The sequence below is a fragment of the Carassius carassius genome, chromosome 5 (assembly GCF_963082965.1).
Source record: "Carassius carassius chromosome 5, fCarCar2.1, whole genome shotgun sequence".
NCBI classification, from domain to species: Eukaryota; Metazoa; Chordata; class Actinopteri; order Cypriniformes; family Cyprinidae; genus Carassius; species Carassius carassius.
This window is the reverse complement of record NC_081759.1, coordinates 38,102,839-38,126,221: the sequence shown is the minus strand read 5'-3', so window position 1 is coordinate 38,126,221 and position 23,383 is coordinate 38,102,839. Positions and strand designations below refer to the sequence as shown.

Sequence of the window (23,383 nt, the reverse complement as noted above, 5' to 3'; positions counted from 1 at the left end):
TGGATTTGCTGTTTTTACATTTAGTCAAATACACTGGGAGGGGTACAGTGTGCTCCGTGAGATGAGTGAAATAAGCTGCACAGATTCTTAGACAGGTACAGTAGAGGACATTGCCAGGGCCCATCCAATGACTGGAGAAAACTGAACAAATTAAGAAAATCTCTATCCATTTAAGTTTATTCATTTGGCAGATGCTTTTCTCCAAAGTGACTCACAATTGAGGAATACAACAAGGCAAGCTATCTTAAAGGGATAGTTCACCCAAAAATCTAAATTATGTCATTAATAACTCACCCTCATGTCATTCCAAACCAGTGAGACCTCTATTTATCTTCGGAACACAGTTTAAGATATTTTAGATTAAGTCCGAGAGCTCTCAGTCCCTCCATTGAAATTGTGTGCACGGTATACTGTCCATGTCCAGAAAGGTAAGAAAAACATCATCAAAGTAGTCCATGTGACATCAGAGGGTCAGTTAGAATATTTTGAAGCATCGAAAATACATTTTGGTCCAAAAATAGCAAAAACTACGACTTTATTCAGCATTGTCTTCTCTTCCGTGTCCGAGTTATTAATGACATAATTTTGATTTTTCGATGAACTAACCCTTTAAGATGGCAATAAACATGAGAAGTGCCCGTTATACAAGGTTTTAGTCTTTGTTCAAAATAGCTAATGCTATTTTAAGGATAATAAGAGAACAGAAAAACAGAAAAAGTGAAGCTATCCAGTTCTTGATCATTACATGACCTCCCTCTACTGCCCAACTGTCTATAATAGGGTCCAGATTAAAAAAATAAATACAAGAACTTAAATGAGTTATATTACAAAATATTGCTTCAGATATTGTACATAACTTAAGCAGATCTTACATTTATGTAATTATTTTTAGATTCTGTCACTAAATGTAAATTACTACAGGTTGACTGAGTTGGAATGCAAGAACTTTTAGTTTCGTCAGAAAAGAAATTAAGACTGTAAAACGGTTTTAAAAAATGGATGTTTAAGATGGAAGTAGAGCACAGTCAAAAGGATAAATGTAAATTAATTTACATAACTTTGTACATTTATAACCAGGGGTTTGAGAATTTGAATAGTCTCTACACTATAACAATGAAAAGATACACAAGGCATCATTGGATGATTCTCAGACTGCCACACTGGCCGAACCCTTTCCTATTCTATTGTGTAGCCTATATGGACAATAATATGTATCTTTAAGTGCCTTAAATGCATCCTTTGACTGAGAAAAGTTATATTGTTGCAATCTGAGAAACCACCAATGGTGTTGTAATAGTTTTAATACACAATATGGTAATCGTATTTTGACACCCCTTTCTAACTAGCAGGTTTGGGTATTAAAGTAATTCCTGTGAAAATACATCTTAATACTACAGCATGGAGTTGAAAAAATTGCTCAGTGCCTGCACAAGCCCATACCATCAGTTCCTGTAAAGTTTTCTATAAGGACTTTGGTTACTTTGCTTAAAGGGACAATAATATATATGTAATATATCTTTTTTTTAATACATACATAGTTATATGTTACAATGATGTTTTGAAGAATGTTGATAAGCAAACACTTTTGGCTTTGACTCTTGACCTCCTCTGACCATTGACTTCCTTTGATTTTTTTGTCCATACAGTGAAAATCAATGGGAACAGATGTGGTATTTATTTTTTGTTCCACAGAAAACAGTCACACAGGTTAGGAAAGACACAAGGCTAAGTAAGAAATGACAGAATTTGTATTTTTCAGTGGACTATACCTTTAGGGACTTTCACTTGTGCACAGTGACATATTTAATTGAGTTAAAGGGTTAGTTCACCCAAATATTAAAATGATGTCATTAATGACTCACCCTCATGTTGTTCCAAACCTATAAGACCTCCGTTCATCTTCGGAACACAGTTTAAGATATTTTAGAGTTAGTTCGAGAGTCTTCTGTCCCTCCATTGAAAGTGTATGTACAGTATACTGTCCATGTCCAGAAAGGTAATAAAAAAATCATCAAAGTGGTCCATGTGATATCAGCGGGTCAGTTAGAATTTGTTGAAGCATCGAAAATACATTTTGGTCCAAAAATAACAAAAATGACGACTTTATTCAGAATTGTCTTCTCCTCTGTGTCTGTTGTGAGTGCCTTCACAACACTGCTGTCATGTTTTCTGGTGCGCCAAATAACAAAGATAACACGTCAGCAGCGTCACTGCAGTGTTGTGAACAGACCCGGAAGAGAAGACATAATTTTAATATATCTGGGTGAACTAACCCTTTAACATTTGGGAAGTACACAGTCATAAAAGAGTATACAAACTAATGAAACAATCAAATCAAACTGATTTTTTTATATATATATATAAAAACAATCATACATCTAAAACATCAACTATCTTTTTCAACAGCAGATATGTCCTAACAACTCTACTATTGTTCTGCTTTGAGATTAAAGAATAAGGTCATAAAAGACCTTTAAGTCAGTGGAAACCAGTCGTTTAGTACAGCTGACTGTTTTGCTAAGTGTATGTGATGGATGTCATGCTGGATGGAATAGAGAAGGACACTTCTTAAATGCTGCCAAAAGTAAAAAAAAAAACTGACTTTCTCTAGAGTGCCACTGTAACATCAAGATCTGTACAAGATATTAGTGAAATACACAAACCTGTTAATTATAAGGGGGTGTTCAGATACTTTTTTCGCCACAGTTTATATTTTAGATCATATTAACTTTAAATTTTCGGCGAAGAAACACATCTTTTAAAGAGTGTTTGTGGGTTTCGTCATCGTACACAAATCGTTTCGTCGATAGATGTCGCTGCGGTACGGGTTTGTCGCGCCGTCTGCTCTAAGCGCTCCTGTTTCAGGTGATGCTGTTTTTGGTCCCTTCCGGTCTCCGTACATTTCTATGTTATGACGTCGTCTGGTCGGACGGGGAGACCGACGAGAAACTTTGAACTTGCTAGGAAACTGGATGAAACGTTGTTTCCCCCTCAGTTTTCAGCTGGATTTACTCTACTCATTTACTACAGCGTGTGAACTTCAGACTTCTCTGGACCAGCATGTGAGCTTGAACAAATGTAATTAAATCAAATCAGAGAGGACATGGACGAACGAGAAGGTGAGGATCGCGCGAACGATTTTTACGCTTTGTCCAGTAACCTTACGATGTTTACTTGAGCTCCTTTAAAACTTACGAGTTATTTCTGTTAAATCTGTCACAGTCCATAGACACGAGATATTTAAATTACTCGAATGTTTTCAAATCAGATGCATCAGAAACGAAAAAGTAGGATAGCTCGTGTTTTTTTTTTTGTTTTTTTTAGTATGTGAATTTGACGTTTCCCCGATAAACAACAATGTTATACAAGTTAACTGAACTTGAATATTTTTCGTTTGTTTCTAATTAATCTCAGGTTTTCTTTGATAATCGTTTATAAGTGTTTTGTACAGGCTTTTAATCAAAGAACAAATAAATAAACCGCTAAAATGGACCGCAGCTGTAACCTGTTTTTCATTGTAGAAAGTTCTGGAGACAGATTTTTAAAGCAGAGTTAACGTTAGTTATACAAAATCCAATGCATTTAGATGAGGTTTTAATGGTTTAAATGCCCAAATTGACTCAATGTAAAGGCACAGCAGCGCGAGATTATGTAATGTTCAACTTCAGCCAGTGCTGGGATGTTTAAAACCAAAATACGTCGAATTACAAGTTAAATGTCCGTGGCTTCTCATGAAAACAAACCGTTCTGAGCGTCCCTCTGATTTTTGATTGACAGATTTGACGGAACGCGCGTGCACGGGCTGTGGCGGGAGGATTCTGGACACCTTTCATGTGAAGGTTCTTCAAGACGCCTGGCACAACTCTTGCTTTCAGTAGGTCCTAGCTTGATTTCTCTTTAAACTGAGCCAGACTGGCCAGGAATGGGGCGAAATAAACAAAAACGTGTTTGATTGCTTTTCTTGGAATTGCCATCTTTTTAAACCTGAACCCTGTTAAAATGCACCTCAAACCTGTCCTAACATGGTTCGCTGATCTTAATTGGTCTCCCAGACTTGTCTGTTGGCTGGTTAAGAGGAATTTTAAGGATGGATGTCCAGCTGAGCACCAGGTTTACCAGGCTGTAGACCAGCAGAATTTTAGCCAGAGAATTGTTTTATTTACCAAGCTTTGTACACAACTATATGGAATTACTGAGAAAGAAAGGTGGTGAAGTTTACCAGCAACTGAGACAAAGAGGAATGCTTTTTCTTTCCTTTTGAGAGAAAAAATGCATGCTATTGCATTCAAATGAAAGCATTGTTTTCTCTCACACCTACATGTAGGTATTACAGGCTGCTTCATTCAGTGTTTGTCAGCTATTAGGAATTCCTAGAAGCTTCATCTATAAGGGATTGGGTGTTTTGTTTTTGTAAGAAAAACACTATGGATGATGAGAAGTGGTAATATGACCATGAAAAAGCACTTTTTCAGACTGTCTTAAGGCGTTTTATCGGTGGTTAACTATCAAGAACAGCATGTACCAGGGTAAAGGTCCTTTTTTAAGAAAAAGCTAATGATTTAAAAACTCTTAAATGGTCTATGTTGGCAGTTCTTGGCTAAATTAATGTGTCATCAAAATAGTTGCATCCCTGGTTTAAAAACTGCCTGCTAGAGTCATTACTGTCAATATTTCTAAATGCAGAAATAACTTGCAATTTTTTTTTTTTTACCGGTGACCATTGTTTAATAAAGGACATCAGTTAACATAAATGACCCCAGGAAGCGTTTAGTATAAGGACTATTCTTAGCGTTTTATACATTGTTTCTTATTAAGTGTTTCAGTGAATTGAAGCATAGCTTTTGGAGGATTGACTTTTACTCGGTCAGACCTTTGGACTTCCAGAAGCTGATTTGCAAGACTGTTTTTTTTTTCTTTTCTAAATGACATTCATGGATGAAAACCCAATACCAAAAGTCCATAGCCCAAATAACCCAAGTTTATGGAACAGTTTGGTCATCTTGATGAAATCAGTCATGTTCTGGAATCTTAGATTCCTCAAATGCTGTGTTCCTTAATGAGAGCAGAAATTTCTCCAGATCCCACAACATTTCATGCAATCTGGATTCAGGAACATGGATACAGGTTTTTTTTTTTTACTTTGTTGATTTATACATTTTTTATGTTTGGATATGATCAGTAAGTTTGAGCTTATATATAAGCTTGTTGTCTCTGGCTTGAAACCATCACAAGGTTAATTGCCATATCTTGGTGCTTGATTACTCATAAGCAATACATTTAGTAATTAACTTCTTTCTGCTTTTTATTATTAGTTTAATTGATTGACTCTTTGTTCCTCTGTGGAATCCCTCATTTGTTATGGCAGGCATTCCCTGTTTTCCTGCAAGTGTTTGGTTGCAGTGAAGGTAGGGTCTCCTCTCTGGTTAGCTGTCACATTCCCAGACATTGGCTCATAGCTCCTCCAGACAAATACAAAACTATATTTTTTCCTTTGCTGTTGAGCTGTTTTTGTCAAATGTCCAACTAATGCCGCTTTTGTGATTTGGAAGGACAGACTGAACTTTTATGCTTTAATGACTGTTCTAACTATAACTATAGGAGGGGCTGAAATGTCTTTATGCATCCTGGATCGGAATTTTCAAATGAACTTACACTTATTTCAAATTAAAATTTGAAATTAGAAAATGTAAGTTTAAAATACCATCTTTAGAACACCACTTTTTTTGTTTGTTGTTGTTATTTGTAAGCTTCCTTTATTTTGTTTACATGAAAATACCTTCAGATAGTAATAAAAAAAAAACAAATTATGGTATTGATTGAGCTTGTTAACTTTACGAGTCCAAGAATAGCTGTTTTGACCATAATCACAACTGCTATATTTAAACACAAGGATTTTTTTCAACTTATTTTACAAGCATGGTGTATTTTTATTTATTTTAAGATTTGAGGAATTTAAGTTGATTATTTGGATTATATGACTTTATATTTCTGCTCGCTTTAATTCTTCTGATCCTTCTGATTTAGTTCTGTGAGTTTTAACCGACATGATGGGGTAGGAGGTCTCAATACCAGTTGTGAGCACCAGAATGTTTCTTTGTTAATGTGAATGCTAATGGAATGAAGGAAGTAAAGGAATGTTTGTTCTCTATCTGTACTGTTTGTCTTGGAGTGCATGTCAAGGTTTGAATAATTTCTTTTATTTTACCTGAAGCCTGTTGTTTTTCCTTTGGGCGTAAGCTGGAACAGAAAAGAGAATAGGTGTTGACTCCTCTGTGCAGAATTGAAAGACAAAGTTCTTGAGATACCTTGTCATAGGCGTTACGGAGGTTCAGCGTGAGAGTTGTTTACAATGGCAGTACTCGAAGTCATTGTGATAATTATTTAAATGTCCCAATAGACATCAGTTGTTCTCATCTGTCATACGTCTTCCAGTGGCTTCATTTTCTACAGCAATCATTTCAATGGTGTAGTGGCTGTTTTTTTTTTTTTTATTGGTATTTATGGAGCCCTATTATTTGCCACTGAAAAAAAAAAAGTAAGTGTGAGTTTACATCTCGGAGTACAGATTTTTTCTTCTTCTAAGAATTGGTTAATTCAAACCTGCAGTTCTTTTTTCACAGAATTGCAGCTGATTACTAACAATATCTCTAATGTTTTCAACTACTTGTAAATTATGAGAAAATTCCCATTGTAAACAGTGACACGGGGCAGTGCAGTTGCCTGTCAATGACGTTAGTTACCCTTTGTTACCGCCTTTACTGACGTAGAAACCACGTGACAACAGTGTCGTGGACAAACACCTCTCGTGGCAGGTCCTTCAACCTGTACCTTTAAACAGCTGATACCTATGGAAGCCCGTTTCTGCCACTGAATAAAAATAAAGGTAATTGCGACTTTTTTTCTTAGAATAGTGGGATATAAACTAGCAGTTGCCATTATAAAGTCCAATTCTGATTGGGAGAAAAATATGTTCTCATAGTTGAAAGCTTATTTCTCACAGTTCTGACTTTATTTCTCAGAATTGCAATCTTTCTTTCTTTCTTTATATTTTTCTATTTCTTTTTTTTCCTTGTTTCTTTTCCCCAACAATTGTGAGTTTATATCATGCAGTAGTGACTTTATAACTTGCAATTGCGAGTTTACATCCCACAATTTTGAGAAAAAAGTCGCGATTACCTTTTTTATTTTTATTCAGTGGCAGAAACAGGCTTCCATAGGTATCAGTTGTTTAATTATTATTGTTAAATATATACTTCCAGATTGTGTTTGCGTCACCTAGTTTACATATTACAATGTTGCGATCCCCTTACAGCATTTAGATTACAACATAAAAATGTTTAACTTATGCCAGTGCCATGCATGGGTGTTCTCCATTTAGAACACGTCAGATTTTTTAATTTAAAATAACCACCAACATGTACCAGTCGCATGTGGTGCACAGGTGAACGTTTGTCATGTGTGCACACCTGCTTAGTCTTTGCAATGCCCATACAGATTAGCCATGAATGATTCACAAACCTTTTCATCTGCTATGATATCACTGTCCGAACACAGGTTACTCAACTTGTGAGCAGGTTTTGCCTCACAGGCACACAAATGTTGTCCCTAAATTGGATGACGAGGTTATGCCCACTCTACGTGGGTGACTGGGTTATTGTGTCTCCTTCTAGAAACAGAGCTTGTCAACATTCTTCCAAACAAAGGCAACAACCGGGCATGTGACCAAAATCTAGCCGTTCTGTCTACAGGCTTGAGGGTTTTGTGGCCTTCCCTTCTCACACTAATGTGATCATTATCAGAACGTCTATGCACCATGTTGCTTTTCCACATCCTCCCCACGTTCATTCCATTGAGTTGATTTTTTTTTTTTTTTTTAGTTATACCCATTTTTTCCCCTTTATTTCTTTTTTTCTGGTACATGGTGTACCAGAGAGCACAGCCTATAGCAGAACATTGCATGCCAGATGCTTCCTTTTGGCACTTGGCACAGTGAGTTGGTTTTCAAGTGATGGTTACCCTTGATTTAGATGCTAAAAACTCTGCACTAAATGTGAACGGCTTTTATTTAAGTTAGTAAACCCTTAGAAATCTCCATTCATACCACACACTGAGCCATTCATGCTGTGTGCCAAATCAATTTTAATAGGGTATTTTAAAAGATTAATAGTTAATCCCTTCAGCACTGGAGAGTACTCGCCTTTCCTTATTGTGGGAATAAAGATCATTGTACTTCTGGAATATGGCCTGAAGACGATTTCTTGCTGGGATGCTTGGACTTTGCTTTGGTTTAGAGTTGGTGGCTGTCTACCTCCTTTCCTGACATGAGTTAATTTCCAACATTTGCAGAACTTTAAGATTAATTTAAAATGTGCTTTTTGGCACAATACAATTATAGTAATTATAGTATAATATGGTAATTATAGGAAAATAGTAACTTATGTAATGTAATAATATAAATATGATTATTTATATGTGGTTATTTATGTACCTCTATTAATGCAGTGTTGTTTTGGGATCATCAATGCAGCAGCACACATACAGTGGCTGTATGAGCATGTCGGATGTATATTTTGGGCATTCATCATGGTACTGCCACTTGCCTCTAAGGCTTTACTTTTTCTGCTAAAGTTTTGTACCCTTGAGGTGTTTCACATTTCATGCAGGTCCCAGTTGCCCCCCCTTCACCTCTAGTCTGGGAAAACAAGCTGTGGCATGTAAAGAGGAACTTTTTGCTTTTCATGCATCCTTCCCTGTCTCCCCTGGACAAACGATTCTTTATTGTTCCAAAAAAGCCTCCAGGTACAAGTGCTTTGCAGTTCGAAGTCTTTAATGAGGAGATAATAGTTTAAAGTAGCATACCTTGTGTCCCAGAATCAGGTTCCAATTGAAGGTAGGGTGGCTGACAGGAGAGAGTGTGTATGAGAGTTTCATGACTAGTTTTGGCTTATGTCCCAAATTCCTTAACCACTATAGCGTTTGTGTGTCGCCCAGTTGGATTTGTCTCGGTGACGAGTGATATTTTTGTCTGTACTGCATGGGTCTTCTTTGACAACATTGACCACTGCTGTATAACATTACCTCAGATTCCAAGAAGATAGGTCTTAAAAGTAGGATATTCTTAGTGTACTTTGTGTTATTTTCAGATGTATGACTGAAACACTTCGGCCACTTTTACAAACATTTAATCACTTCTTTTTTTAACTTTGTTTTGGTAGACCATCTGTTGAACCCAAATGTTTTGTGAATGTTAAAGGAAAAGTTTTTACTTATGGCATTCCAAACCTGTATGACATTGTTTTGGCTGGGAAACACAACAGGAGAGATATTAAAAATGTACAGTTCGTATGATCCGTGCACTATATTCAAAGCCCTGAGAAGCCATTTGGTTTGATAGCTGCTGTTGTTGATTTTACTCTAAGAGGAACAGAATAGTGGCTAAGATATTCTTCAGTATTTCTTCATTTTGTTTTGTGTTCTACAGATGACGGAAAGTAAATGATTGTTAGGCGAAATATTTATCTTAAACTTCAAACATGAAATTCCAGGGATGTGGTGACCATGTCAAATACCTAAAGCAGTCACATGCCTTGGGACTGTTTATGGCCCAACAAAGCCATAATCCCCAATTGCTAAAGATCTCAGTCACTCAGGTTTCTCCTCTTTCATGGAGAGCCGATTTCAGATGGGCTGCTGAACGGAATGTCTACAAACAGAATGTTTCACTTATAGACTGTTCCGCTCTTGTTCCTCCAGGTGTTCCGTGTGCTTTGATCTCCTGACAAACTGGTACTTTGAGAAAGAGGGGAAGCTGTACTGTCACAAACACTACTGCGAGAAGTTTGGGGAGTTGTGCCATGGCTGTTCGCTGCTTATGACCGGACCTGCTATGGTAAGAAAAGCTATGTGGAAAAAAAAATTCACTTAAAGAAACTTTAAAGAAACTAGCTATCAGTTGAAAGGTCTTATGAAGAAGATTTCACAAGACAAATGCTAACATGCTCAAAAACCGCTCCGATAACATGCCATTGTCTCATTCAGTAAATATTTACATGGCTAAATCAAGAGGTCTAATGAAAGCAGACAAAAGTCAATATCTTCAGAGGTCACTGATAAGGTAAAAGGTGGTTTAAACTTTTCCACTCTTAATGTGAGCAAATGAATCACATTTGAATGATGCTTGTGGGAGGAAAGCATACGAAAGGCACAAAGCTTAAATTTCTCCTTATGAAGTCCTTACATCAGCATTACGAACCTATGAGTCAAAAATCTCCCTACGGCTGTCTCACAAATGACCAAAGCCCTGCTATATTTGTTCCATCATTCCTACCACAGAATGGTATCAAAGGTGTAAGTTATGATTATCCAAAGATGAGCTCATGCTGAATTGATGTGTGATTGATTGTTTTGCAGACTTGATGGAATGATTCACCCCAACTTGACCATCATGTTGTTTTGCAAAACAAGAAAGATGTTTCTGCTGATTTTATCCATATGAAAATCAACTGAACCTAATAGAAGCTCCAAAAAGGACATAAAAGTAGTTTGAAAGAAATCAATACAAAGAAATATCCAGACTACAACAAAAACCTTAAACTTCAAACATCATTGGTTCTCACATGTGTCACCATGTTTGAATTAGTTATCGTGTGTTGCTGATCAGTGTTTTGATTTGTGAGTGAATAAAGGTTTAAATTTCGATCTGTTCCCCATACAACATGATTGTGCCGTGAATATTTCTATTAATTTGTATGTATTCATTTCTAGCCTTATGTCCTTTCAGAGCTTAAAAACATTTGATCCTAGACTGACTAATATGGACAGCTGTATTATTCAAATATCATCTTTGTGTTTCTTATTTTTCCTTCTAGGATATATAACTTATTAGTTTTCTTGTCTGTCAAGTAAAACTTTAATCATAGGGTCTATGAATAATATCTTTGTCTTGATTTTAGACTAGCTGTTACTGCTGACTATTAAAAATGATCTCATTCCTGTGAGCAGGGTGACTGATCTGAAGGCTGGAATGGCCTCAGTGTTGTGTGCTGTTTCATCATGCGTCTGGAATGCTTTTGCATGGGCTTGAATGAGGAGCTTTGTAGTTATGACGCTAATGGAAGCCGTATCTATGTGTGAGAGAGACTTACAAATCTGTCTCTAATGTAAACAAATCACTGCTTTAAATGGGTTAAGAGAGAAAAGTGCGAGAAAGCAGAGAATTTGCCAGCTAGCAAAACTCATAATGGGCCTTTTCTGTTTGGGCCTGGCTTGACGGATGCCAAGTATTTCTGGTCAGGGTGCGTTGCCATTTGTTGGCTCAGGAGCACAAGCAGCACGGTGTCAAAACCTCTGAAAGACAGGCAGGGAGAAAGGGCTTATTTGAATGTGTTTGTGAGTTTGTTAATAGACCATCGATGGTTATACACTCTTTTCTTTGGCTGGATTAAAGTTATTCGCTGTTCAGTCCACTTGAGAGTCTACCCCCTTTTTTCTTCATCTTGGAGTTACATTTTTATGTCTAAAGCTGCTGCAATGGTTCTGCTGCCGCTTTTTAGCATGTCACGTTAAGTGAGAAACTTTCATGTAGAGTTAAAAAAAAAAAGTTTTATCTGTTCTGTGTTCAGTTAATCAGTCCTAAGGGAGGGGTGGCTCTTTTACAAAGTAATACTGGGAAACAGCCTTTCTCACATGCAAATTCACACTCTGCTGTAACATACAGACTGTTATGACGTTTCTAAATTGTGTATGTTAAAAAAATTTGAAACGTCATGTTTACTCACAGGTTGAACCAAGGGTCAAGCTGTTCAACTAACTGCCCTTGAGCAAAGCACTGTACATGTACACTTGGTTTACTGTAAATCTAGACATTAAATACATCAATTCCATACCCTGTCAGCTTTGCTGATTACCATATGGTCAGGTGCTATCTTATATGCAGTACAATGCATTATAAAAATTGTTTTATTCTAGAATGAATAAGACCAAAACCAAGTAGGCATGAACTCCTCTAATTGCCAGTCTACATGTTCTGATCACTTGATTGTTGAATGGTTTATCCTGCTTGAGGAGGTGGGGCTTCCCCAGCCGAGAAATTACCCAAGAATTTGGTTGGTCAAACCTTGGGACCATTGATTCACAGCTCAGTAAACATAATTGCTAATCTGTCTTTTGTGGTTCACATTAAATGAAACCTCAGTGTGACCTCATACTTTCTCCATTCAGCCAGAATGAAAGGAATGGCCAGAGGGTTGTTGGTTAAATCATTTTCCATTCAAAAGTTTATTTCTATTCCATAGCCATTGTTGTTTGGAAGTTATTTTTATATTTAATTTATATGAGTAAGTCAGAGTGGGCAAACTGTGTGTGTAATATATTTCTAAAGAGTGAGGATGAAATCAACTTGGTATTAAGTTTAAAAGATATGTGGGTGTCTGATTTATGAAATTGATTTCTGTGGAACTGTATTTGCTAATGACTAGTGAATGGATATTTATGATTTATGTATTTCCAGTCATTTAAATTGTGCGTGGTTGCATATTTGATACTCCTTCCAGCGGGTTTATACATGTTTCAGGGTCAAACATCAGAGAATAAAAGTAAAAAGGGGCCAAACAATAAAAAGTTTTACCCCAAATATTTCTTGTAAGATTTATGGGAGGGAGCTCAAAGCGAGAGCCTGCATTAGATAGAGGTGGGAGGTGTTAAACAGAGATTGACACACATTATTTGTTGTCCAAGGGCATGGGATCACCGCTATGGGGAAGGGGCTGGCAGACTTATGTCACTTCTGATAACAGACAGGCCCAGACACTTGCAGGTGTTACAAAAAAAAAAACTGCACACACACTCATGTCACTATTAAAGAACGCAGACTGAGCAAAGACAGTACACCGACACAAAGCAGATGAAGCACAATGGAGTCATGATCTACCACAGTTTCTGGACCACTGTCAGAGATGGTTTTGGCCCTGAGGATTATCTTTTGGGATATCCCTTGTGGACTTTTAGAGTGAAACCACGAGGCATAATAGTAGTTTTCTGATGTGCACTGGGCAATGGTGTGTTTCAGGTGGCCGGAGACTATAAATACCACCCCGAATGCTTCGTGTGTTTATGCTGCAGAGTGGCGATTGAGGATCGGGATACCTATGCCTTAGTGGAACGAACCAAACTTTACTGGTGAGCAACTTCACACATTTCACCTCCAAACTGTGCATGTATTTATTGTAGACTGTACTGGTGTGGAAACTTTACACATGTTGGCTCCAAACTGCAATGATGATTCCTCTGTGTTGACTTTACATATCTTAGCTAGGGTGACCAGATGTCCCAGTTTTATGAGGGGTGTCTGGTGTCCTGACAATTCACTCAAAAAAGTATATGTTCCAGTTTTAGAATTTTTATTTTAATTAACTATCTTCAGTATCCTTGTAGCCATGATCTCTAGTATCATGTGTGTTGTTCAATAGGATGCCACTGCAGAATTGCAAAGTTGTTTTTGAAAGCTTAACTCAAAAAAAAAAATCGAATAGTTTCTTGTGCAACACATTAAAAAAAAGTTAGTTTTTTTTTGCCAGGAAACCCACATCTGTCTTTTTTTTTCACTTAATTAATTCTTTAATAAATTAACTAATTTATTTGAAAAAAACAATTTACGAAAACAGTAGTTCTGTTCATGTTTCATGAATAAGGCTCATTAGTTACGAAGTTTACTGAGGAAACAGTTGCACTGGAATCCATACATAGCCTTTAAATGTAATGTTCAAATGTTGGGAACTTCAATTTGTATTAAATTGATTAAAGGTAAGCAGCTATATTTAATACAACATCATAATCTCCTAATTCTTTATAAAATTTTATATTTTATGACTCGATTTGCTATTTTGTCTGTTGTTTATCTTCATTTGTTGTTTTCAGTAAACCACAGGTAGGTTGACACTGAACCAAGGGTTTCATAACATGTCTTGAGGTGACTTGCTCTTGTCAGGTCTTGTCCTGAAAGTTCAGGTCCTAAAGTGTGCTCTTCAACTTCTCTCTCTCGCGCAGTGGTAAATGCTACAAGCAGGTGGTCCTGACGCCGATGTTGGAGAAGCGCGGTTTGGCCGACTCTCCAACGGACCTGCTCCCTCACACAGTGACTCTGGTATCAATGCCCTCTGCCACCAATGGTAAAAGAGGTTTCTCTGTCAGCGTGATTAGAGACTGCACAAGTGCCACAGCCAGTGTCCAGGTCAAAGAGTAAGTAGAAATGTGGAATCACTATTTAATACATTTGATGCATCCCCCAATTATTTTGCTTGAGATCTTTGTTTGAGTCCTGGTTAAGCAAGCAGTCTGATAAAGCTGAAAATATGCTGAGAAACATTTGGAATAATAGAGACTTGCTTAAGTTATTTCTCACCTCGAAGATTCACCACAATGCCACCACACCCAATGCCAGAGACACATGGAATGTTTTGCATAACTGTGGTGATAAGATTGCTTATGTTGGACTGAGGGCACAAACTGCCACTTTCTTTTTGTGTTTTTTGGATGTGATGTCATAACAAAAAGCTATGAGATATCTCTTATCATTCTTAACCTGTCTTTTCACAATGGAAATCTCCCAAAATCTTATCCTTACAGGGTCAGAGGGATGCATATTAGTCCAGAGGTTCGGAACGCCATCCATGTTGGGGACCGAATCCTGGAGATAAATGGACTCCCGGTGTCAGCTCTGATGGAGGAGGAGGTACTTTCCATTTTTTAACACTACCATGCCTGCTATTAGCTTTGAGGTGAGGTGAAATCGTGCCAACGTTAACTTGTTGAAGCAATGTGAAAATAAAGAGGAATGGCAATTTTTCATTTGAACAAACTCATACAATAGCTTGTCCCAGCACATACAGTGACACTCCTTTCATACCATGGTAATTACTTTACCCTGGTCATGTACTAAAGTCACACTACTCCCTAGAAACAGGCTGTTTGTTATATGGCTTTGATCTGTGTTTTTTATTTATTTATCATAATCCATATAAAACTTGGAGCTTCATCCTAAATTGACATGCATCTGTTTGATCAAAGCACTGGATATATTTTTTGAGGTTGAAAAAGCAGTATTTAGTTTTCTTAAGAATTAAATGTAAGTAGTCATGCATGAGAATGCATACCTATGTTGGGAGGTCTGTGTGTGTAGACTCTTGTACTAAAGTGACTTGTCAACTCCTATGTAAATGCTTTGCATTCTTATCGTGCATTTGTAAATGTGATTTAATTTTTTTTCTCCACCATTTCTTCTTAAATATCGGAATTTCACTGCTTCACTTCTGTTGTCATGGATTTGTGTCCTTATTTAATCACGTACAAGGAGGTTTTTGCACTGACCTAAGTTGGGTAATCCTAAAAATGGAAAATTCCTGGAAAAGTCCTTGTAACAATTACAGAAAGCAGTCTTCATTGCTGCACGTCTAGATTTGTTGTATTCCACTGATCCTGTGTATTATATAATCTTAAATTCCGTGTTGATTTTGAGGGCTTATCTTTTGCACCTTTAGAAAGACCTTTTGTGTTGCACCAGCTTTGACTGGGAGGGAAATCAACGTTATCTATGTGAACAGCACTAATGCACAATACTCAACTTTTATGACTAAATGCTGTCCTCTAGCTTTTAATTGTTCTTGTGACCCTTATCAAAACAACCAGAGTGTATATGACCTTCTGAATTTGGATTGGTCGTTCCAGGTGGAGGACCTGATCCATCGGACCAGTCAGACACTGCAGCTGTTGATGGAATATGATCCAGTCAGACAGCGTCTGGACCGACTCCGTCTGGGCTCTTCCCGCAATCACCTGGGTGTCCCCGCGGCCTCCCGCATGCGTATGTCCTCCTCAGCGGATGCTGAGATCGAACGAAGTGACTCAGTGGACAATGGGACGTTAAAAAGGAGGACCCTCAGGTAACCCATGTCATCTAATTGGAGCACAGTTCATTAACCTTTTTGATTCCAAGTGGATAAATACATTACATAATTGTTTATCCAATTGCTGTTTGGGTTTGTACAGAATTAAAACTTTTGTCTGGTGTGTTGTAGACGTAGCAACAGCACCTGCAAGTCTCCAGTTTCTTCATCTCCTAAGGACCCTCCAATTCTAGCTCGAGATATTGGGCGCTCTGAATCCCTCCGTTCTCCTTCCAGCCCCTCCCACCGTATTTTCCGTCCCTGTGACCTCATCCATGGAGAAATCCTCGGAAAAGGCTTCTTTGGACAGGCCATCAAGGTGTGCATATGTTTAACAACATTCCTAATTGTGTGTGTATTGCAATGTCTAGAAGAGCTGTTCTGATGCATTAAAGCTTAGTTCATAGTTGGAAGACCCGTCTGTATTTTCTTCGGTAATGGAATCATAAGGAATTCTGATTCCACAGTTATGAAGTGTGGTTCCTTAATGATTCTATTATCCAGCAACTTGGTTAAAGCATTTCATTACTTGGAATAAGTTCAGTGGTGTCATAGTAGTTCCGTTCACCATTGGCAGAACAATGCCGATGAAGTTTATGAAAAGTATTTGGTTTCAAATTTTTTAAGAACTGGAAGTAATTTAAGTTCCAACCCTAAAATCCTTTTTTTGTAGGTGACCCATAAAGCCACAGGTGAGGTGATGGTCATGAAGGAGCTGATCCGCTGTGATGAAGAGACACAGAAAACGTTCCTAAAGGAGGTATGAAGATCCTTTTTTTCGTTTTCTTACGTCCATCTGATTACACACAATTTTTTTCCTCTCCATATCCACTTTTATTCCTTCCATCCCTTTGTTGTCTGCTCAGGGTTTGATTTAAACTGCAGATAAAACAGATCCATGTGGCGCCGGGATACAGTGTTGCTGTCGCATTTGTGATTTTCTTCAAAGGAAAAGAGTCTTAGATTTATCCAGACTGTATTTAGTATGAATCATTTGAAGAATCTTAGCAATTAGTATTTTTCCCTCACTCTCTCTCTCTTTCTCTCTCTCTCTCACTCTTTTCCAGGTAAAAGTGATGAGAAGTCTTGAACACCCACACGTTTTGAAGTTCATTGGGGTTTTGTACAAGGACAAGCGGCTTAATCTGATAACAGAGTTCATTGAGGGAGGCACTCTAAAGGATTTTATCCGAGACACGGTGCGTCCTGATTTCCAAATCCCTTTTTTCCTTTCCTCTTGCTTCTAGGAAGGGCTGTATATCATCTGTTAGTGTTTAAGTCTGTCACCGTCTCCGTTCACCTGAGATGAACTTTGTAAGGAGGAAGGGAGAGGGAAAGAGAATAGGGACTGGAAAATATAAACAAGGAAGAAAATGCAGTTGTGTGGTTGCAGTGGATGAAAGATAAAGGAGGTATGAAGTGTTTCCAGGTGAGGGATTCTACTGAGAATTTGTTTCCAGATCACCCACTGGGTTTGCCTCAAACCAAACATAAGGATAAGAGATGATACACCTCTCTTGTTCAGTCTGTCATTGTGTCTCTAATGTGCTCCGTCCTTTGGATGAGACGTTAAACCGAGGTCCTGACTCTCTGTGGTCATTGAAAATCCCAGGATGTCTTTCGAAAAGAGTAGAGGTGTGACCTCGGCATCCTGGATAAATTCGTCCATTGGCCTCTGACCATCATGGCCTCCTAACAATCCCCATATCTGCTGATTGGCTTCATCACTCTGTCTCCTCTCCACCAGTAAGCTGGTGTGTGGTGGGCGTTCTGGCGCACTATGGCTGCCGTCGCATCATCCAGGTGGATGCTGCACACTGGTGGTGGATGAGGAGATACCCCCTGACTATGTAAGCACTTTGAGTGCCTAGAAAAGCGCTATATAAATGTAATGAATTATTATTATTATAATGTTTTCTATAAAAGTGTGTATGTGTGTGTAATGTGCCTAATAAGTGGCTTCCATTATGTAACGATTTCCTCTCTAATTCACTGACAGCATAGCGTGCAGGCACACTGGGCTGTAATATAGTGTGGTTATAAACTAGGCCAGCAATTCATCTCTCTCTCTCTGTCCCTACAGGACTCATTCCCATGGGAACAGCGAGTGAGCTTTGCAAAAAGCATTGCGTCTGGAATGGTGAGTGGGCTTCTGGGTCAGCACACTTATAGTTATGCAAAACAACATAAGCTATTGTTGTACAACATCTGATGCACTCTTGGATCAGAATTGTCTGAGTAGTCGAGAAGACAGACAAGCAACTTCCTGTTTTTGCAGGAGGTTTTGTTGTGTCTTGTTGCCTGGTTTTAGTTTTTGTCCTAGTACTTCTTGTTGTGGTGAGGTTGACTGGGAGGTTTTGCTGTCTTTCCTCGTTCTGCTCAGACACAAGCTCTTTTTCCGTCTCCTCTGATTTGATTTTATTCTCTTATTCTTTCAGGCATATCTGCATTCAATGAGCATCATACATCGAGATCTCAACTCTCACAACTGCCTGGTCAAACTGGTAAGGGAGGAGTTTCACCCATTCCACATATTCACTCCGATCGAAGCTTACACTTATTTGGCCTTGCTTGGGGAGCCCAGGGCCTAGAAGCAGGTTTTCATGCTTGTGTCAGCACAAACAAAACGGCTAAAGTAGACAAGCACCCAAAAACAAGTTATGTAAGAACTCTTGAGAGAGAAAGCGAAGTGGAGGGTGAAGATTTGTTCACACTCGAGGATTGTTTAGTTAATGGTTGCTCACTTGTTTAGTTAGTGGAAAGATGATAAGACAGGAAATACTGTCTGACCTTGACTGACCTCAGTAAATCATTCATGACAAACTATTTAAAGAACCTTTTTAGGAGAGCAAGCGGCATGCCTTTGGGGCTTAGTTAAACATTTAGACAAGCTAGGATTGACCTCTGGTGTTAAGATCTTTCTTTTTCACCCTACTTGAATTTGTATGTTTTTCTTAGCATTTCTTTCTTTTTTATTTTGTGTATTTTTAAGTTTCCTTTGAACTCATAAATTTGTATCCTTGAAATAGCCCTGTCATGCTGAACATTTCTGCACATGTGTTCTTTTTCGCTCTACACCTGCAGGACAACACCGTCGTGGTGGCAGATTTCGGTCTATCTCGTCTAATCAAGGAGGATAAGGTCAAGCAGCCACCCCCCGACAAAACAACCAATAAGAAAAGACTGTTTAGACGGATTGACCGTAAGAAACGCTACACTGTGGTGGGGAACCCATACTGGATGGCCCCTGAAATGCTTAATGGTGAGAAGAGCGTATTACACTGAAGACTTTAGTTCAGATTTTGCCATCATGCTCATGTGATGAAGTGTGTAAATCCTGCCAACGTCTTTATTTTTTTAATTAAATCCAGATTCCAAGCTCAGGTTTAACCCTGGGTTACACGAATGCTTACTTTTAAAGTTGGGTTAGTAGTGCCACTTTTAACCCTGAATTGTGGTGCCAAAGATAAAGTAACACAAATGCAGTCATGAAATGTCATACATTAAGTTGGTTAAAAGCAAATAACTTAAACAATGCTTGCTTCTTTAAATATTAATGGCAATCTGCTAATCACAGAAACATACACATGCTGCGGCCTTAATTTGATCTAACAGTTAAACTGCATATGAATAAATCACCTTGACTGCTTTCGGAGAATATTGTGCTCAGGTTGTTTTGTGTGTGTGTATGTTCCTCCAGGTAACTGGCGCAGTCTCCTAGAAACAGGTGTTTTTGAGTTGTTTTTTTTATGTATCTCTTTTATCTGTTTGTAAACAGGTAAACGCTATGATGAGAAGGTGGATAATTTCTCCTTTGGCATTGTGCTTTGTGAGGTAAGAGTCTCTGATTTTATGAGGACAGCATATTATGTAAGCGCTTGCATAAGAATACCGAATGCAAACGTTGAGCTTGACTGGTTTGAGTCTTAACTGCTACATTCTTTTTATTTCACTCTCATTTTGGTATAGATTATCGGTCAGGTTTATGCAGATCCCGAGTGTCTCCCGAGAACGCTGGACTTTGGGCTCAATGTGAGAAAATTCATTGAGAAATTTCTTCCTGAACACTGTCCTCCAGCTTTCTTTGCATTGGCTGTGGCTTGTTGTGATCTCACCCCTGACAACCGGTAAGTGCCACTGTTTTGTCATGAATTGATAATTTCCTTTGGGTGCTGTGGCATTATGATTAATGCAGCGCGATTGTGAAAGTTTCAGGTTTAAACCCTGAACAAGGATTTTCAGTCTTTCATGAAGAATACTTTTATTCAGCAATGATGCATTAAATTGATTAAAAGTGTGAATGTATTGCAGGAATAAATAACATTTTAAAATGAACAATTATTTTGAATTGTAACAGTATTTCATAATATTAGAGCTTTTAATTTTTGATCAATTTAATGCTGCCTTTGTGAGCATAAAAGACTTCTTTTAAAAACCATACCGACCCCAAAATTTTGAACAGTAGTGTATCTAAATATGTGTTCTTACCTCTTTCCTCTTCCTGTCATCTTCAGGCCTGCTTTTCAGAAGCTGGAGGACTGTTTTGAGGCATTAGCTCTGAATCAGGAGTTGAATATCCCTCTGCCCGCTGAACTGGATGATCTTCAGCAGAAGTTTTTAAGGACTTATGGACCCAGTGATATCGCCTCTGAAAACAACATAGACTAATCCAACAGCAGCGCAGGCTGAGATATGGGTTGGATTTATTTGTGTTTGGTTTTTGATGAGTTTACAGAACTGAATCGGAGCATTTACCTTGGGTTTGCATACTGGGAACATGAAGATGCTGGTCTGACATGTGACACTCAGAACTTTGAGGGCATTCTAGAAGTGCAAAGGGTTCTCGGCAGAGTTCTGTTAAAGGAACAGGTACATTTCAGTGACCATGAGCTTCTTTCTGACATTTTTCCCCCTTCTGTCTAATGTGGATGGTTTAGTTATGATTTAACCATGTGGCACAAACCTTTAACAGTGCTTACCACTAGTTGAGTTATCGAGCTCTCTAATCAAGTTTTTTTAAATAGTGAAACATCCGTTAAGTTGATCAGTTTTCAATCACAACAATTATAAAAGTGTGTTCGTCATTAAACCTTTCAAGAACATGTCTGGGTCATATTTTACCCCACACTAAAAAAAGTAGTAAGGCATTTGAGACCATTAGGGTTAGATTTTAAGACAATTATGCACATGTCCCTCCCACATTCTGAGCAATGATATTATTTTAAGCTGTATTGTTTATGCCAGCTTTAAATAATTGAGAATATTGGGAATTGTGCAAAAATTGTCTAGAAATGTTAAAAGTGAAATCTATTTTTAAAAAATTGGGTTTAATGTGACCAGGACATGTTTTCAGGTTATTTAACCTCTTAATTTCAAAGTATAACAATATTGAAAGTTCTACTGATTCACGAAATTGAAACGACCTGAACTCTAGGAATGTGAATCAAACATTGTTGAAGCGCACTGCCCCCTGCAGGCCGTTGAGCTGAAGTGCACTCAATCGCTTGAATGTTTCTGGAGAACTAGCACTCGAGTCCTGACCTCTGTAACTCTATAATCAAAAGACTCACAGAGAGAAAACACTTACGAAATAAGAATAACTCGTTTCTGAGTTCAGATTTGGTTTCCTATGTGTGGTTTCTTGTAAATGTTTTACATTGTAGTTCATTCCTGGTACATCAGCTATTTGAAAACTGGAGTAGTTTATTCCGCTGACCTTTGTAAATACACCATGACAGGGCAAGGATCATTTTTCTCTGCATCTAAACAAGTGAAATGATAAGTGAGATCATAATGCTGGATCTTGACTGGCCGTTTCTAGGAATTTTTAGCTCCGTACTGAAACAGGCTGTAATCAAAACATCTGCGACGCAGAATATAACGAGTGACTTTTTGTGAAGACGTTTGAAAATGAATGTCATCCTTACTTTGATCACTAATGTTTAAATTAACTGGATATATTGTTCGTGTTTGTATAGATTTGGTGCCATATGTTGGAATAATGTGGATCTGTAGTTTTCGTATGTTTGTAGAATGTGAAAAGCTGTAAAAGAGAGCATTTTTCCCCTAGCCTTATGTTAAAGGTACTGGCATGTACAAAATTATAACCACTACTTGTACGCCACATGATTTCTTACACTAATGTTTCATGAATAAAGAGGAGTATGTATTGTATCGGCTATCTTCATTTCCTCTTTTTCACTCAGATTTTTTTGTAAGTGTTTAATCGGCCACATGGAGGCGCTGTTGTGTAAAGAATAAGATGCTGAAAGTGGTTCTGCTCTGAACAGCATTCAACACTGGTATTATTTCTGCACAATACAGTAACGTGAAGTCTTATAGAAGACCTAATAGATTTGTTTACATTTTCCAAAACTGTATCCCACAATGCAATGTGCTAGATTTGACCTGTCACTTCCAGTTTGACAATGGCCAGGATGTTTTATGTGCGACATTTTACTGGATTGATAAGTAGCCTGTTGTTTTAAATCGAAACATGCACATAACGAGTTAATAACGAATATTCTCCAAACCTGCTGTTGGAGTGTCCCCAGGACTGCACGCTTAGATTCCAAAATAGAATTTCAGGTGGCATTCAAGCTCGTTTCAAACCAAAATGGGCAACCGAATCCGTTCTGGAAGGGTCATTTTACGAAGCCGCTAATAAAGGCTCCACGCGCACGCGGTATTCACTTCAAACATCAATAAGTGACTTGATAGACGCACGTTTGCAAAGACCCGCCCCCTTAGTTACTGTTGCAATGTCCGACAAGCAATGGCGTCACATTCTAACGAAAAATACACCGCAAAGCAAGGACAGACAACACGGTGCAGGTTACTTTTGGGATGAAACGAGTCTCAGCTTTCAAATGTTGCATTTTTTACCAAATGTAAACAATAAATACCATTTTTTTGGTCTTTAATGTGACGGGGCAGATGCTGTAGACTCAGTTCAAGCGGCTCGTGAACTGATCATTTCTTCATGTTTACTAGTTATAGCACGAAATAAACAGTAAGGAACAAATTTTGTTTCAAACGCAGAAACATGTAAATATACATCATTTTCCAAGTTAATGTCCAGCGTCATTAATCTTCTCTCCTCTGGTTTGTCTGTTGGCCAAGGTGGGGATTCGTTATGATAGGTCAGATCACCTGTCAATCAAACTCCCAGTGAAGGATCAGTTTAAATATAAATCGGTCAAAAATTACAGTTGAGACTTTTTTTGTTTAAGCATTGCGGTTTCCAGACTTCATTAAGTACCTTAACCATTTGAAACGTTTATAAAGTAGGCATATATATATATATATATATATATGGTTTATAAAGTAGTTTACCAGATCAGGGTGTTATTATTATTTAGGAATCAAGACTGGAGTAATGGCTGCTTAAGAGTTATCTTTGTCGTACAGGTAAAATTAAATTTGAAAATATATATACACTAAAA

The 23,383-nt window shown here is 38.0% G+C and overlaps 1 protein-coding gene across 1 annotated transcript; it reads left to right on the top strand.

Moving 5' to 3' along the window:
- Positions 1–2,858: 2,858 nt before the first annotated feature.
- On the top strand, positions 2,859–22,112 carry limk2 (LIM domain kinase 2). Its single transcript, XM_059551187.1, has 16 exons — positions 2,859–3,119; positions 3,778–3,874; positions 9,754–9,889; positions 13,067–13,176; positions 14,044–14,235; positions 14,623–14,728; positions 15,721–15,935; positions 16,071–16,257; positions 16,612–16,698; positions 17,006–17,137; positions 18,022–18,078; positions 18,377–18,442; positions 19,023–19,200; positions 19,717–19,772; positions 19,908–20,065; positions 20,453–22,112. Exons 1-16 carry the CDS (start codon positions 3,104–3,106, stop codon positions 20,604–20,606), a joined length of 1,947 nt encoding a protein of 648 aa, XP_059407170.1. The 5' UTR covers positions 2,859–3,103; the 3' UTR covers positions 20,607–22,112.
- Positions 22,113–23,383: the final 1,271 nt, after the last annotated feature.